Raw genomic sequence first — 16,384 nt, forward strand, 5'->3', positions numbered from 1 at the left:
TTGATTGGTTGCACATGAAGTCTAGAATCTGATCAGCCTCATTGCCTAACCCTGTTCACAATAGGCTTTCATTAATTTACTAAGCAGTATATGCCTTTTTTTTTTTTTTTAAAGATGGAGTCTCATTCTGTCACCCAGGCTGGAGTGCAGTGGCGGGATCTTGGCTCACCGCAGCCTCTGCCTCCCGGGTTCAAGTGATTCTCCTGCCTCAGCTTCCCAAGTAGCTGGGATTACAGGTGCCTGCCACCACACCCAGCTAATTTTTGTATTTTTTTAGTAGAAACGGAGTTTCACCATGTTGGTCAGGCTGATGTTGAACTCCCGACCTCAAGTGATCCGCCCGCTTTGGCCTCCCAAAGTGCTGGGATTACAAGTGTGAGCTACTGCGCCCAGCTGGAATATGCCTTTTAATCTTAAACTGCACCACAGACCCATTCTGCCCTGCCACTTTCAAATTAATAGGATTGTTGTTCTCGATCTTGCCTCCTTCCTTGGGCTTTCCGTCAGCCAGTCTTCTTAGCTGCCACTTCACAAAACGGGTGTCAGTTCTGTGCCAAACAAGCATACAAGCTGTACCCTATTAAATCATTTTAAAACATAACAGCAAGGGGAAAGAGATTGAGGGGACTAACATATTTTGGTTAGGATGTGGGAAGGGGAGAGAGTGGAAGGATTATACCGTCTGAATCTTGTTCATGTACTGTTTGATGCATCAGCCTTCCTTGCTGGTGGAAGGACCATATGGTCACTATGAGGACCATAGTGAGGATGAGCAAGAGTGCTCAGCAGGTAGAAGGTGGAGCCAGCACACATTTTTCTTTTGGAGAACTGCTGGAACCTGACTCCAGCTATAACTGGATTTATAACCAGTTATAATAAACCTACTGAGCAGTTATGGATGGTATCTGTGTTTCTTGGACAGAGCACGCGTGGGGCCAGAGTGGATCTCACCAGTGAGTGGCTGATTTAGGGATAACGTAGTTGTCAATCTGGCAGTAACATGATCATTCCCTTATGAATATTTAAGATTTACTGGGGGCTGGGCACAGTGGCTCACGCCTGTAATCCCAGCACTTTGGGAGGCTGAAGCTGGCGGATCACCTGAGGTCAGGAGTTCAAGACCAGCCTGGCCAACGTGGAGAAACCCCGTCTCTACTAAAAATATAAAATTAGCTGGGTGTGGTGGTGCAAGCCTGTAATCCCAGCTACTTGGGAGGCTGAGGCAAGAGAATTGCTTGAACCTGGGAGGCGGAAGTTGTGATGAGCCACGATTGCGCCACTGCACTCCAGCCTGGGCAACAAGAGCGAAACTCCATCTCAAAAAAAAAAAAAGATTTACTTGGTCTTTCCAGCCCTTTTAATCTAAAAATGGAACTCTCATGTGTTCCATTATTTTTGTGTATGTTCAATACACATATGTTCCGTTCATCCTATTTTTAACATGCCTCACAGCATAATTATTTATTTATACATAATACATCTTACAAATTTCATTATGTCTAACAAGTCATTTGCTCCCATACTTAGTTTCTCTCAATTTCTGTGGCAGAATTGAATATTCTTAAATAACATAGCAAAAACACACAACAGTATTTAGAATAGTGTAGTCTGGATGAGTTTCCCCCAGGATGTTCAAAGTTATTGGGAGAGCAAATGAAAACAATAACGTGTGCAACTGAAAGATCTCAAGGAGTAAGAGGATTCTGCATCTTCATATGGACTTTATGGCATGTTTTATTTTCCAAAAATGGCCATACACTATTTCTGGTACCATATGCTGTTCCAGAACTTGGATACACCTCCCATTAAAAGGTGATGTCTAATGCACTTCCCTTTGCATATGGGCCATCAATACTAACTTTTGTTTGTTTGTTTGAGACGGAGTCTTGCTTGGGCGCCCGGCTGGAGTGCAGTGGCACAATCTCAGCTTACTACAACCTCCGCCTTCTGGATTCAAGCGTTTCTCCTGCCTCAGCCTCCTGAGTAGCTGGGATTAGAGGCACGCACTACCACGTCTGGCTAATTTTTTGTATTTTTAGTAGAGACAGGGTTTCACCATGTTAGCAAGGGTCGTTTTGATCCCTTGACCTTGTGATCCGCCCGGTGACCCATTTCTCAAGCTTGATGTCTCAACACCCACACCTTTTTTTTTTTTTTTTTTTTTTTTTTTTTTTTTTTTTTGGAGACAGAGTCTCGACTCTGTCGCCCAGACTGGAGTGCAGTAGCGTGATCTCAGCTCACTGCCATCTCCGCCTCCCAGATTCAAGGGGTTCTCCTGCCTCAGCCTCTGAGTAGCTGAGACTATAGGCACGCGCCACTATGTCCAGCTAATTTTTGTAGAGATGGGTTTTCACCATGTTGACCAGGCTGGTCTCAAATTCCTGACCTCAAGTGATGGGCCTCCCCTGGCCTCCCAAAGTGCTGGAATTACAGGTGTGAGCCACCGTGCCTGGCCTCAACCCCTTTTAAATAAAAAAATTTTCACAGCCACTTTGTTTTTTTTTTTTTTTTTTTTGAGACGGAGTCTTGCTTTGTCACCCAGGCTAGAGTGCAGTGGCCGGATCTCAGCTCACTGCAAGCTCCGCCTCCCAGGTTCACGCCATTCTCCTGCCTCAGCCTCCCACGTAGCTGGGACTACAGGCGCCCGCCACCTCGCCCGGCTAGTTTTTTGTATGTTTTTAGTAGAGACGGTGTTTCACCGTGTTAGCCAGGATGGTCTCGATCTCCTGACCTCGTGATCCTCCCGTCTCGGCCTCCCAAAGTGCTGGGATTACAGGCTTGAGCCACCGCGCCCGGCCAACACAGCCACTTTGATACTGACTTAAACTACATATGTATTGTTACTTAAGTATGTACAAACCTAAGACCAGTAACAAACTCCTTATTCTTGGAGGTTTACACAACTAAAAGTAGATTTATAAATTAAATACAAACAAGACTATAGAAATGATAAAATTCCAGTTTGCAACCAAAAGCAATGAATGATGATGTTGCTTTGCTAAAACTATATTGCATCAGTGTGAATTTTATAGTGACCATTAATGAAGCATGTTTTTTTGCATCCTAGCCATGGGATAGATAACTTTTTCTATAACTCTTTTTATCAGTTGCCTTTCATAAGGAACAAATGTGTCATTTACATATTAAATTCCATTCTTTAAATTTTTGTCTATTTGACATAAGTGCCATCATAAATGGTTAACCAGGTAATTCAAGATACTGCATATATGTTAAGAATCAAAATAAGATGCTTGTGGAAAATTGGCAGATCCTGAACCCTAGTTTGAAAACCACTAAACAGGTCTATATTTAATGAGCCATTCTTTTATAATTCAGGAAGGCCTCCAGTGTGAAGGAAGGTGAGAATTTTGGAGTTAGGTTGGTTTAGAGCTAATTGGAATAGGCCAAGTGCAGGATAAAGCAAGCTTGAAATAAGGCAGTGGTCGTGAGGAATGCAAGAAGAATCCGTGCATGTGAGTTAAGTAAATGTACTCAAGATGACTTGATCAGTGGTTGGATATGGACTTTAGGGTAGAGGGAGGATTCTAGGATGACTATAAGTTTCTTTTTTTCTTCTTCTTCTTTTTTTTTTTTTTTGAGATGTAGTTTTGTTCTTGTTGCCCAGGCTGGAGTGTAATGGCACGATCTCAGCTCACTGCAACCTCCGCCTCCTGAGTTCAAGCAATTGTCCTGCCTCAGCCTCTCAAGTAGCTGGGATTACAGGCATGTGCCACCATGCCCGGCTAATTTTTGTATCTTTAGTAGAGATGAGATTTCTCCATGTTGGTCAGGCTGGTCTCGAACTCCGACCTCAGGTGATCTGCTTGCCTCAGCCTCCCGAAGTGCTGGGATTACAGGCATGAGCCACTGTGCCTGTCAATGACTACAAGTTTCTAATCCAGAGACTAGGCAGTTAGCAGTGCCTTTTGCCAATGAAGTCTTAGTAGGAAGACAGTGAGTTGTTTGGACATGTCAAGATCATGATTCTCATGAAATCCAATTGGGGGTTTCTAGTTATGTGGTTCAGAACTGATGGGCTCAGCCGTAGATCTGATCCAATTGTGACAACCTGAAAGCCATACTTAGCAACCCTTCACATTAATAGTAAGTAAAGCAGTTTTTGCAAAAGAATTAGCAAGCAATATATATTTTTTCTAAAAACTTTCAAGTTCAGTACAAAGAACATTTTCCCTCTTAACTATTTCACAATAAGTTGCTAATATGTCTAGGCTAAATGCAGAAAAAAAGAAGTGAGGCAATTTTCTTTTACTCATAAGTGTGAGAGCATTGGAAAGACAGGAGTTTTGGGTCATAAGAGTTGGATAATAAGACAACACTTCAAAGGTGCAGAGTTCCAGGTGAGATAAAATCAACAAGTTACAACAGTATGTTCCTAAATTGCATTGAAGTTGGTCATTTGAATCCATTGAATGAATTTTAACATTCTACTGGGCACTGGAGAGGAAAAGGTAATTGAGATGGAGTTCCTACAGTAAAGGAACCTAGAATAGAGGAAAAGGTAATTGAGATGCAGTTCCTACACTAAAGGAACTTAGAGTAAACGGTAATTGAGATGGAGTTCCTACACTAAAGGAACCTAGAGTAGAGGAAAAGGTAATTGAGATGCAGTTCCTACACTAAAGGAACTTAGAGTAGAGGAAAAGGTAATTGAGATGGAGTTCCTACACTATAGAAACCTACAGAGTAGAAGGGGAAATCAAGCAGACACATTATTCAGAGGGAGTACAAAGAAGGTAAGACAGCTTTGTCAAGGTGGAGGGTGGAGGGCAGGTCAAGGAGAGCACCTCAAAGAGGTGGGTAAACCGGATTCTGAATTATGAATAGGAACTAACCATTCCAAGATGAGGGGCCATGGAGAGTGGGCAGTAAGGTCAGAGGGAGCAGTATTTATACAGTCTCCAAGGTGACAGAGGTCATAACCTACCAGGGAACTGCAAGTCTTTCAGTATAACAAGATAGCAAGTAAATATAAGGCTGTAAAGCAGGATACCAATCATGAAGGGCCTTGTCGAGTTTGAACTTCATTTTACATAGCCATCTGTGGAAAGTCAGTGTATTTTAAACAGGTGAGGGAGTAAAATGGTTAATATGCATTTTAGAACTTGTTCTGCCTCTACATATTAAAGGAAACAAAACAAACAGAAACCAGTTAGTAAGCTACTGACATAATCTAGGTAGAAGGTGGTGGATGTGGATGTGAAGAGAAGTAGATTAACTCAAGAGTTCAATATTTAGTAACTGTAGGGCTTGATGGTTAATATGAACATAGGGGTAAAGAGGGAATTGAATGATTCCACATTTCTGATATGGGAACTAGATAATTTACTGATTCATAAATGATTTTTTGACCAGGCATTGTGGTACACACTGGGCTTAAGAGAAGCGAACAAGGATAGAGTTTCTGATAGCCTCTGCTATTGTGGAGGGTCACTAGGAGAAGTCAGACAGTGAGCACGTAAACTAGTTTTGGATAGTACATGGATGGACCAAGAGTGGTGAGAGTTGGAATATCTGTGAAGCTGTTAAGGTGAAGTCATAGCTGTGGGAGGGCAGGGGCCCTCTTGTTACTGTTTAACTTGCATTGGTTTAGGGCATTAGCAGTAGGGGAAAGTACAGAATGACCAAAATTTGCCCAGAAACCATAGTTTTTTTTCACTTTCTCAGATCACTTAAACACTTCAGCTGCTGTACCTTAAACTTGGCAAGTTTTTGCCTCCCTTAAACAGGTGTCCCAAGATCTGCTGAAGTTTTATTTTAAAAATAAGAGAATCAGTGTTTTACAATGCTTCCAAGAAGTTCATGTGATCAAGAAAATGTACATCTCATCCAAGTCAAGGACCATAGCTTTTCTATATAGTGCTCTACTGATGCACTTATTATAGGTAATATAGTGGTTCCAGATATTTGGCACCTTTTATAAATAAATTCTTTCATTCAAAAATTATGAGTGAGGGCCAGGTGCGGTGGCTCACGCCTGTAATCCCAGCACTTTGGGATGCCGAGACGGGCTAATCACCTGAGGTCATGAGTTCAAGACCTGCCTGGCCAACATGGTGAAACCCCGTCTCTACAAAAATACAAAAATTGGCCCAGCATGATGGTGAGTGCCTGTAATCCCAGCTACTCAGGAGACTGAGGTGCGAGAATTGCTTGAGCCTGGGAGGCAGAGGATGCAGTGAGCCAAGATTGCACCTCTGCACTCCAGCCTGGGCAAAAGAGCGAGACTCCATCTCAAAAAAAAAAAAAAAAAGCTTACTTTGATCAAGGCCCTGTATTTCAGGTTACAGAATTTAACATCTTAAACTTTATCAACATTGGACGTATCTTTTTAAATGCATGCTTCTCCACTTTCTTCCAGAGCATATAGAACAGTTTTGAGTGGATAACTATCCTGACGTAAAGTAAATGTTAGCCTTGAGTGCTATGTTTGAACTGGGTAAGGCTGATGGCATGTCATCCTTATGTAGCAGGCGCAATATTTGCAGTATTCAGACTTCTAGACCTGGTGCTAACCAAATGTTTCTACATTAAATGGCTTAATTCTGTTGTGTTTTTTAATGTTTTCTAGCTTCCTTGATCTTAATTTCGCTATTTCTGGTCTGTGTTAAAGCAGGAACCTGATGATCAAAAACTCTTAAGAATTAAACCCTCTCCTTCTAATCACTGTACTTGGACTTCAGTGCCTATATTTTGAGGTTACTATGACTTTTTTTTTTTTTTTTGAGACGGAGTCTGGCTCTATCTCCAGGCTGGAGTGCAGTGGCGTGATCTCATCTCACTGCAACCTCCGAACCCCTGGTTCAAGTGATACTCCTGCCTCAGCCTCCCAAGTAGCTGGGATTACAGGCACGCGCCACCACACCCAGCTAATTTTTGTATTTTTAGTAGAGATGGGGTTTCACCGTGTTAGCCAGCATGGTCTCGATCTCCTGACCTCGTGATCCGCCTGCCTCGGCCTCCCAAAGTGTTGGGATTACAGGCGTGAGCCACGTCGCCCGGTTGACTGTTTTGTTTTTACTCACTCTTCCATACCCCAACCTGTTTCTTGGTAGTTGAGGATCACTATGACTGTTTTTATGTAGGCAGAATTTTTAAGAAAACAACACAAATTCAGGTATTTGTTCCATAAAGGTACTAAAAAGTAAATGTATTAAAGGTGATTGTCATATAAGCCTTCCATTTCTACAGGTAGTAACAGTGCCTGTGATTTCACTAGACAAAACTGAACATATAAAAACGTAGTCGGCTACCTGGGAGCCTGAGGCACTTTGTTTACAGATAGTTTCTTAGGGCTAACTCAAAACACATCTAACCAGAACCATGCCATAAGCTTGCCAGAGAATCACAATGCATTTAAACATCATAAATAGCCAAATTTCATCTTCCCCATTGAAGACAGCATTTCAGATACAAGTACATGGGCTGGTAATGTTTTTCCTGAAGAGATCCTACTTGTATCAAAGTCAGCCTGTAGCTGATTGAGAGTTTAAACACTGATTTAAAGTTTAGCAGCTAAAAATAGAGTCTGAAAAAGATTTAGAAAACTGAGTTATTTTACCCACGAAACACACATCTGCCCTTTTAGAGCAAGCAGCTCTTTATACCTTATGAGAAAACTTAAGAACAAAAAGTTAGCTTTTCACTTTAAGGTACCATGGATGATTTTAGACAGTTCTCATATTATCAGAGTTCAAATTGTTATCCTTGGGGATAATTGCGCAGGACAAAAGTGTTTTTTAGAAATATTTAGCAAAAATGTATGAATTACTGCCTTTTCATAATGCAGCCAGGACTTTCATTGGAATGTTTGATTATCCTATGATCAACTCACTTATAGCTTCCACAGAATAGTACTGCACAACGTGTAGTATATACAAGTTCCAGAATGCTTGGAGTTGTACCCCACTTTAGCACTAATTAGCTGTGTAACTTTGCGGAAGTTGTTTAACCTGTGTCTCCATTCCTCTTGAGGATCATAATAGTCTCTTTCTCATGGGGTAAAATAATATATGTGGAACACTCAACAAGATGCATGGCACATACTAAGTACTATGATAAAAGTAATTTAGAGAAACAGAAGATACTTTGTTTAATCCAAGATACCTTGAGGTAAATTTAAAAGTCACATTTTAAATACATTCCTATTGTTTTTCATAAAACTATCACTTCTGTGGTAATCAAATGGTGTTTAAATAATCTATGTTTATGCCTACTTATATAGGTTGATATAAACAGTAAAAATATTTTCATTCACTACCCAAGCACAGTCTATTGAAAGCACTTCCACCAGCCCCTTATCAGGAGGAAGAATCCAACCTAGGACTAGTTTCTCAACAGCTGTACTTTTCCGTAGGTGGTAAGTAGTTGTAAGTAGGAAAGGTTTGTCTCTCAGGAGCTTTCAGCAGGACATTTATATTTGTAAATAGAAAGGAAATATTCTTTGGGCAGTGTTTCACAATCACCTGGGATAATCTGAACGAAGATTTCTGGCCTCTACCGAAGACTTACTGAATCAGAAAGGAGGCAAGAGGATGAGGAATGCTTAAGAATCTGCATTAACAGACTCTACAACTGAATCTTACTACAGACGCATGGAAACTACTGCCTCAAGGGATTATCTCAACTTGAGTTTAAATATAGGAATTGCTGACTACCTTTAAACATGTAAAAATAGTAGCTTTATGGGAGGGATGTTGTTTGGGGGCAGCTACTAGTGAAATCATTCCTTTAAAATACCCTCTCAAGTCTGCCCCAGTTATCCATTATTCTGGGTAGTCTTGGTATTCAGATGATTTAGGGAAAAAAATAGTAGTAGCAAACTCTGAAAACACTCAGTAAAGTTCATCCTTGGTCTTCTCTTCCTAAATTTGTTTTCAATTGTTAGATTTAAACACTAAACAAGACCAAAAGAGAACTTTATTTTACATGTCTTTATTTTACATTTAGAACCATTTTATGATTTACTTAAAAAAAAAATCTGTTTTTAATATTACTAAAAGTATTTTTTAACCAAAATCTTGATTTAGGAAGACTTAAGACATTGTGCATTATTTTAAATATTTTCATTTCAGTAACTATTAAAAATAAATTCACAATTAGGGTTTCAAATGTCCTAATCATACCTAGTTTGTTCTCATTTAATATTTTATCAATCCCATCATGTGCATACAGAGGTTAAGGTGATATATAAGTTTTATATCTTTCAAACACATTGATGCTAATCAGCTCTTGATCTAATTACTATTTCATTTATTCAGAAATAGCATTTAGACATAAAAACCAATGTCTCACTTTGTAAAATAACCTTTGGCTAATTTACACACATCTAATACAGCGTGTTATATAAGTTTTAAGTAATACAATGAGTCACTACTATCATTCAGCTTTAAATATTTTTAGTGTTAACAGGGCTGAGAATATCATGTGGTTCAGTCTTCTGAAGGAAGTTATATAATAAAAGCATAGTGCCTTTGAACATGAAGACTATCCTCAAGGCCGGAAGTCCTACAAAGGAACTGAGAGATTCCAGAGAATTGCTCTCCTCATTTTTAATATGTAAAGTGACTGTTTTAAGTCACTTCACTGAAGACTTAGTGAAGAAAACAGTGTTGTTATGCCACTGAATAAAGCTACTTAAACCAGAGTAATTTTGGGATATTAATCCTAGGCTACATAATTAATGGGTCATCAAAAAAAAAACCTGTCAGTTATTAGGTGTAAGTTAACTTCCTATACCAAGTAAGGGGTCACACTTCACTTCCCCCATTTGTAAAAAGAAAAGGTGGCCAGGCCAGTGCCATTTAGGATTCTCTGCTAACTGTAAAATGTGGACTGATTTTCTTCTGTTTCTTATAGTCCAGGTGTATATAAACTTCCAGTTCTTTAAATCAAAATTTTTATGCACATAACCATGTCAGTGTATTGCCCTTAGTTTAAAAATGTACAACTACATAAATAAAAACTATTGTTTCTTCAATGTTACTTGACATTTCTTCTGTAATTTCTTTATTTAAAAAAGTAAATGTAACAAGATACTTAAAAAAGGCTAGATACAAAAGTAGTTAAGCTGCTCACGAACATTTAAAATTTTCCAAAATGTATCTTCAATAATCATGATCTTATAAAACATTTTACAGTTATCAGAAAGTGCCCAGGCTGAGTTTACATAACTGAAATACCTTAGTACAAATGTCTAGTTAGAACTGAAGTGCAGTAACCTCTTGACTGACTGCTCGTTGAAATAGGGATACAAAGAAAAAGTTGATTGTGATAAAAGTATTGTGCATTGGCCCCATCATATGTACAAAAAAAGTGCCCTCACTCAAATGAGCAAATTACATGCAAAATATTAGTGATATCATTTAATATCCTAGAGCTCAATGCAGTCAAACCGCAATAAAAGTGGTTTTTGTAGGTAAAAGTGATTTCATCTCTTAAGATCTGAATGTCGAACTTTTTTACAAGTTCCATATACATGATACACAATTGCAGCCAACCACAAATTAAACACCATAAAAAAAGTTAAAATGAAAACACAGAACATACTTAATTTTTTATTTTGAAATTCCCTATTCCCTCTATACAAGAACCTTTGCTGAAACAGTTTCCACAAAGGCAGCAGTGAATTTTCAGAACATTTACATTTTTTCCCCCTCAGCAAAAAGATAAATCACAGTGTAAATTATGTTGTTCTGCTGTCATCTTTGGCTGGGGTTAGACCCAGAAGTTGGTGACTAGCAAACCAATATAGCCAAATGTTGCTAGTGCTCCTCAGGCCTTTAAGCTATAAACTGAGAAAGGAATGTCTGCATTTTATCTCTTTAAGGTACCACCAGGGGGGTATGACAGCATTAACTTCCATAAACTTTTATAGACAAATGGAAAAAATCTACAAAATTCGCTAGTAATATTACACAGCAATACACACTTTTTATACTCTACACAAAACCAAAATTCTTGGTCTTAATGGCGAGTAACAATTTCTGTTTGAGAATCTGTTTAGAGGAATAGAGTGGGACGTAAAGTCGAGAAATGCAAGTATTTGCAGTAGGAAGATGTTGGTCATCTGGTGGTCTTATTGTGATTGAGGGCATAGGCTGGAATCCTTCTTCACTGGCTGGCAATGATGGGCTTGATGTCCAAAAGTAAACCTAAACAGGAATTTAACAGGTTAATATTTAACTCTTAACTCTGGCAATATATACACAAAGCCCTATTGTTATGAAAGGAGATATTATTTTGAATTGGGTTTTAAATATATTTTCTTATACTAAAAAGGAAAGGGATCATTCATACCTCAAGACAGGTTTTTGTTGTTTTTTTTTTCCCCAAGGAAGTAAGTCCAGAGTAGAGGAAAAAAAGGTGACTTTCTGTTACAGAGCCTCAGTCTTTTCATCTGTAACATGAGGCTGTTGGACTAAATGGTTTCTAAGAGCCTTTCTTGCAGCTAAATTCCATAAACTGTCTATTAGTGGAAAAAAGGCTACCAAACAAAAGATATGGTCTTAGGTTCAAAACTCACACAGGTTATCTTAAAAAGTTATTTTGCATTAAGGAGCAAAATAATGTAAATAATAAAGCAAATAATAAAGCAAAAAAAGTATTTACTGCTACACTGTGATACGGAATCATTTTATAATAGTAATTATTGGGGAACATCTATGCATCAAAATTCATGCAATAAGCCATGTTAACACTAAGTTATATATCTATAATAAAACTTTGTGCAACACAGTGTAAATGATGCTCAGTAAATGTTAACTTACGCTTTTTAACTTAACCAAGGATACGCCTCCCTGAAATATTTCACTGAACATGTAACATTCCTCATCAATCCATCCCTTCATACATACATATGCATGTGTCTCTCTCTCTTAAGGAAAAGCTTTTTTTTTAATCTAATCATTTTAAAACGCACAATTTAACAATGAAGTATATCCAACTTCCTAGAATGACTAGGAAACCTAAACAAACTTATGATTTCCTGAAGCACAGTTGCATGGGAAAGCTCATCTAGAATTCTATATAAAGGGACAGAAAAAAAAGAGAAAACCTAAGTATCAGGATCTATAAAATCTGAAAAGAAATAGAAAACTGGTACTCTGGAGATGAAGCTGATCCAAACCACTCATTTCATAGATAAGAAACAAGCTTAATGTAAAGTGTTTCTTCAAGGATGAATGTGGTTAACCAGGGTAGATGACCTCACTGCTGGATCTCCAAGAAGTTGGAAGAAGAGAAATACTTTTACTAGTGAATTATACACTCCAAGAGGGAAATAAACTGTAGCGTTACCCAGTAACTCTGGAAACCTATAATTTGCAGGACTAATTAATTCATGGGAGAACTGTTTCAGAAACTCCATTCTTATGTCCTCTAGATGCATCAGGATGAAACCAACAATATGTGAAGGATGACTTCCCAAAAAGAGGAGAAGGGTAAGGGGGAGGAAGATACCATGATATATTGCTTACACCCTAAACACAGATTTTCAATAAGAGTTTAAGGTTCACAAATTAAAGCTGTTGACAGGAAATTCTGAGGTCTTCATAGAAGGTTTTCTTTTTTCTAAGATTGAGTCATTAGCAAATTTTTCTTTCAGTAGAAGGCAGAAACTCATGAGATTTAAGTTGGCTGACTGGACTGAGGAAATACTGGTTTAAAAACGGCAGAAAATTAAAACTTGGGAATAGATTAAAACAGATAACTTAGAACTTATACCGGATAGCCAATCATTTCTATTTCTGTTTTTGGTGGTTCTTACAGACTTGATATGGCCCTTGTCTTAAGGAAACAAGGTGCCCTGAATCTAAAGACTGACTAAAGGTGGCAGAACTTAAGCTATTTAGGTGATCCTGAAACCAACAGGGACAGTTATGGTATATGGCACTAGTGGGAACTTTAACAGCCACAAGACTGGGGAAGTCAAATGCTGACCAATTATATCAAACCTACCTGGTGAACAAACTAAGTCAAAATTACCAGGGTGGCTAAAAGCTGAGAAATGAACTGGGTGGCAGTTAGGACTGCTGAACAAACCTATCTCACCATAGCAGAGAAATATTAGAATACACTTAAGAGCCATGTAAAGATGAGTTCCCCTCCTTCCCTCCACCACCTCCAAAATAAACTCTTGCCTGTATGAAGGTAACTGGGAATCTGCAAGTTTTTTCTTTCCTGCACAAGTAACCACTTCCCCCTTATTCAAATAAAATAAAGGATATATCTAGAAATCTGATCATTTTAAAATATTTCCATGAGTGGCGTAGTTTAGAACTAAGGCTGGTTAGACAACTAAGGCTGGAAACGTTCCAGGAACCATGAAGAGTACGAGTATAGAAAGCATCTTCCAAGGTTTTTTACATAAGGAATGTCCTTCAGATTTCTACAAGAAAGTCAGCAGCATACTGCCTTTCAAGATGAATGGGCAGGATGACTTGATTATGGTTTTACTTGATGGGTGGACATCAGTTCCACTGAGAGGCAGACTTTCCACTAAGATCAAAGCTGCTGTTGTCTAATTTATGACTCTAAGTTAGCTGGGGCTCTGTACTAATAACATTCTGAACGATTTAGTACCCACATATCACAATTAAGCTACTCTCTTCCTAGTATGCAGATAACAATCAAGATAATACTCAGAAATTCTGTCAACACTTGGCACTAGTCAAAAGGATTAAGGATGTATACAGGGAGAAGCATACGTAGGCAGTAGAAGAAAGAAAGATAAAAAGCCATGTTGCAACAATAAACTGTTATCTTCTGGGACTAAGGACAGCATATTAACAGCTAAATGTACTTCACTCTGCTTACAGCTTTAGTAATACTTCAGATATTGTTATAGAGCAGAAAAACAAAAACTGCCTTATTTGTGACCTTCTATAATTGCCCTACCCCAAATTAAAATGACCAACCATTACAAACCTAAAAGGCCATCATACATGGTATTTTTAAATTTTATATCCTTCTACAAATCTTGTGAAATTTTGTGAAATAAATTTTAACTTACAAGATCTTGTCGTTCTGTCATGCTCATCTTCTCTACTATTGACCAGAACCAACGCTTGAACTGCAGAAGCTTCTCAGCATTTTCTCCTAAGAATGAAGAATGTAAATAAAATACACTATACCAGTTGTTGTTATTATCTGTAGAACATTACTAATCTTCTTATAATAAAAGGATGCAAGATTAAAACATTATTTAAGACTTGGGGGGAGTGTCTAATTCCTAATACAGGAAATTAAGAGCATTTGCATAATGTAAAACCTCTACAGTTCATTAGTCAATCCTGACTCAATATGACCAAAACAAGACAAATGAACCACCAGCCTTAAACTTGGTATTTGCATGACCTTAATCTCATCTGTATGTCATTATTCTTATGATCTCAAGAAATGCAGATTCTCATTCTTTCACCGGGTGGGGAATGCAGAGAGGGGAGACCAGAGATTCTGCCTGTCTAAAATGCTTTCAGATGATGCCAATGCTGCTGATCCGAGGATCATACTTGGAGTGGTAAGATCTTAGGCAGTTTCTTTCGATACTCTGTCTTCCTTCCTAAATTTTTGGTTTGTAAATGAGACAAATTCTTATTAGTATTAAAAACTGTATTACAAGGTAGCACAAAAACTATTACAATTTATAATTTGGCTGAAGCTGCTTGCAAAATAGGAAAAATAAAGGGGGAAAAATCAGTACCTTTGTGTACATAATAATCTTGGAATATAGGTATAATCCTTTCACAGAGAACTTCTTGGAGCTTCTAATGTACAATCACAGCTAAAAAGCCTATTCCTAGACCATAGGACTTTCAAAAGAAAGAATTGCAGCAAATCAAACACTGGAGACAAAGGTTTTTCTTTCAAGAGGATTATCACTACCACTCCTTATTCTTCCTAGATTCCTAGAATCTAGGAAGTGTTTGTGTGCTACTGTGTTTTTAGAAGTGCGATTTGGGTCCAGCTCTATAAAGCAATCATCATACAAATTCTTTCTTTAGGGAGTTTAAGCAACATGAATCAGAAAAGCCCAGAGTTGTCACAGGGATTACTTTTTCTTAATCAGTATATACGAATCCTTTTTTACACAGTTGCTCACCATGAAAAATTTTTGTTTGTATTCATATTTTTTGAAATCTAGAAAAATTAAGCAGTAAAAGAGAGTTAAGAATAACCTAATGCTAAGCCATCAAAATACTATTTACTTCAAACATACCTTTAAAAATAATGTAAAAAAATTGTTTTAATGCTTGAGTAATACAAGCAATTTCCCAAACCCTATAAAGAGATCTAAGAACTTCAAACTCAGAAAATGCTGACTGACCTATCTATAGAGTTCATTCTTTAAACTTTTTAAAAATGTCCTACCTGATTCATCATTGAAAGAGGTAAAACTGATCAGCATTTGCACGTTGACTTCACCGCAGCCATTTACCAAAAGCCTAAAATCTTCTGCCGTTAAATCTTCTAATGAATTTTTTGGAAGCACATCTAGTAGACCTTTCCTCATTGCCTAGGGAATTTCAGAAACAATAATACTTCATTTTCCATGTAACATTTATTTATATTATTAAAGCACAAGATCTAATTTTAGCAGCCTTCTCTAAGAATGTTAGTTCCCATTTTAAACCAGAAAGGAAAAAAATTCAGTCCTGTATTTTTTATTAAGATTCAAAAGAGAGAAAGGCAGGAAGTGGGGAGGGAAGGCACAGTGAATAAGCTATAGGTTCAAAAGTGAAGTAGTAGTGTTATATACCAGTGGTTTAACAATTTTAAAAGTTATGTTAATAACAAACAGGCTAGTCATCAAGAATAGCTTCAGTCTTCAAAAGTGGTATCCTGTCAGCATCTCAGGAAAGATACATTGACAATAAACCTCCCAGATACAAACTCAAAAGCTAGATGTTTACTGAGAAATTATCATGTGCCAGGAATTGTCTTAGTACCTTACCTAATTCAATTTAATCTTACCCTCATTTTGCAGAGGAGGGATACAAGGCACAAAAAACTTAATTTGGTAACATCATACAGCTAGAGGGTGGTAGAGCCATGATTTGAACTCTAACAGTACGACTCCAAAGCCTGCACAATTATTGTAGCACGGGGATCAGAAACACTGAACACCACCAGTCATAAAGCTATATAAACATTTTACAGGCTGGGTGCGGTGGCTCACGCCTGTAATCCCAACACTTTGGGAGGCCGAGATGGGCGGATCACGAGATCAAGACCACCCTGGCCAACATGGTGAAACCCCGTCTCTACTAAAAATACAAAAATCAGCTAGGCGTGCTGGTGCGCACCTATAGTCCCAGCTACTCAGGAGGCTGAGACAGGAGAATAACTTGAACCCAGGAGGCAGAGG

General features: G+C 38.2%; 1 protein-coding gene across 8 annotated transcripts in view; it reads right to left on the minus strand.

The window, feature by feature from the left end:
* Nucleotides 1–8,936: 8,936 nt before the first annotated feature.
* UBR5 (ubiquitin protein ligase E3 component n-recognin 5) overlaps nt 8,937–16,384 on the minus strand; it is a 155,952-nt gene continuing 148,504 nt past the window's right edge. For all 8 annotated transcript variants that reach the window (XM_005563838.5, XM_005563837.5, XM_005563836.5 and 5 more), the window contains 3 exons: nt 15,388–15,532; nt 14,030–14,115; nt 8,937–11,171 (listed from right to left, as the gene is read on the minus strand). In XM_005563838.5, coding sequence (XP_005563895.3) covers nt 10,959–11,171; nt 14,030–14,115; nt 15,388–15,532 — 444 coding nt within the window. In that variant the 3' untranslated portion in view covers nt 8,937–10,958. The remainder of the gene's footprint in view (nt 11,172–14,029; nt 14,116–15,387; nt 15,533–16,384) is intronic.

Source organism: Macaca fascicularis, chromosome 8 (assembly GCF_037993035.2).
Source record: "Macaca fascicularis isolate 582-1 chromosome 8, T2T-MFA8v1.1".
Lineage (NCBI taxonomy): Eukaryota > Metazoa > Chordata > Mammalia > Primates > Cercopithecidae > Macaca > Macaca fascicularis.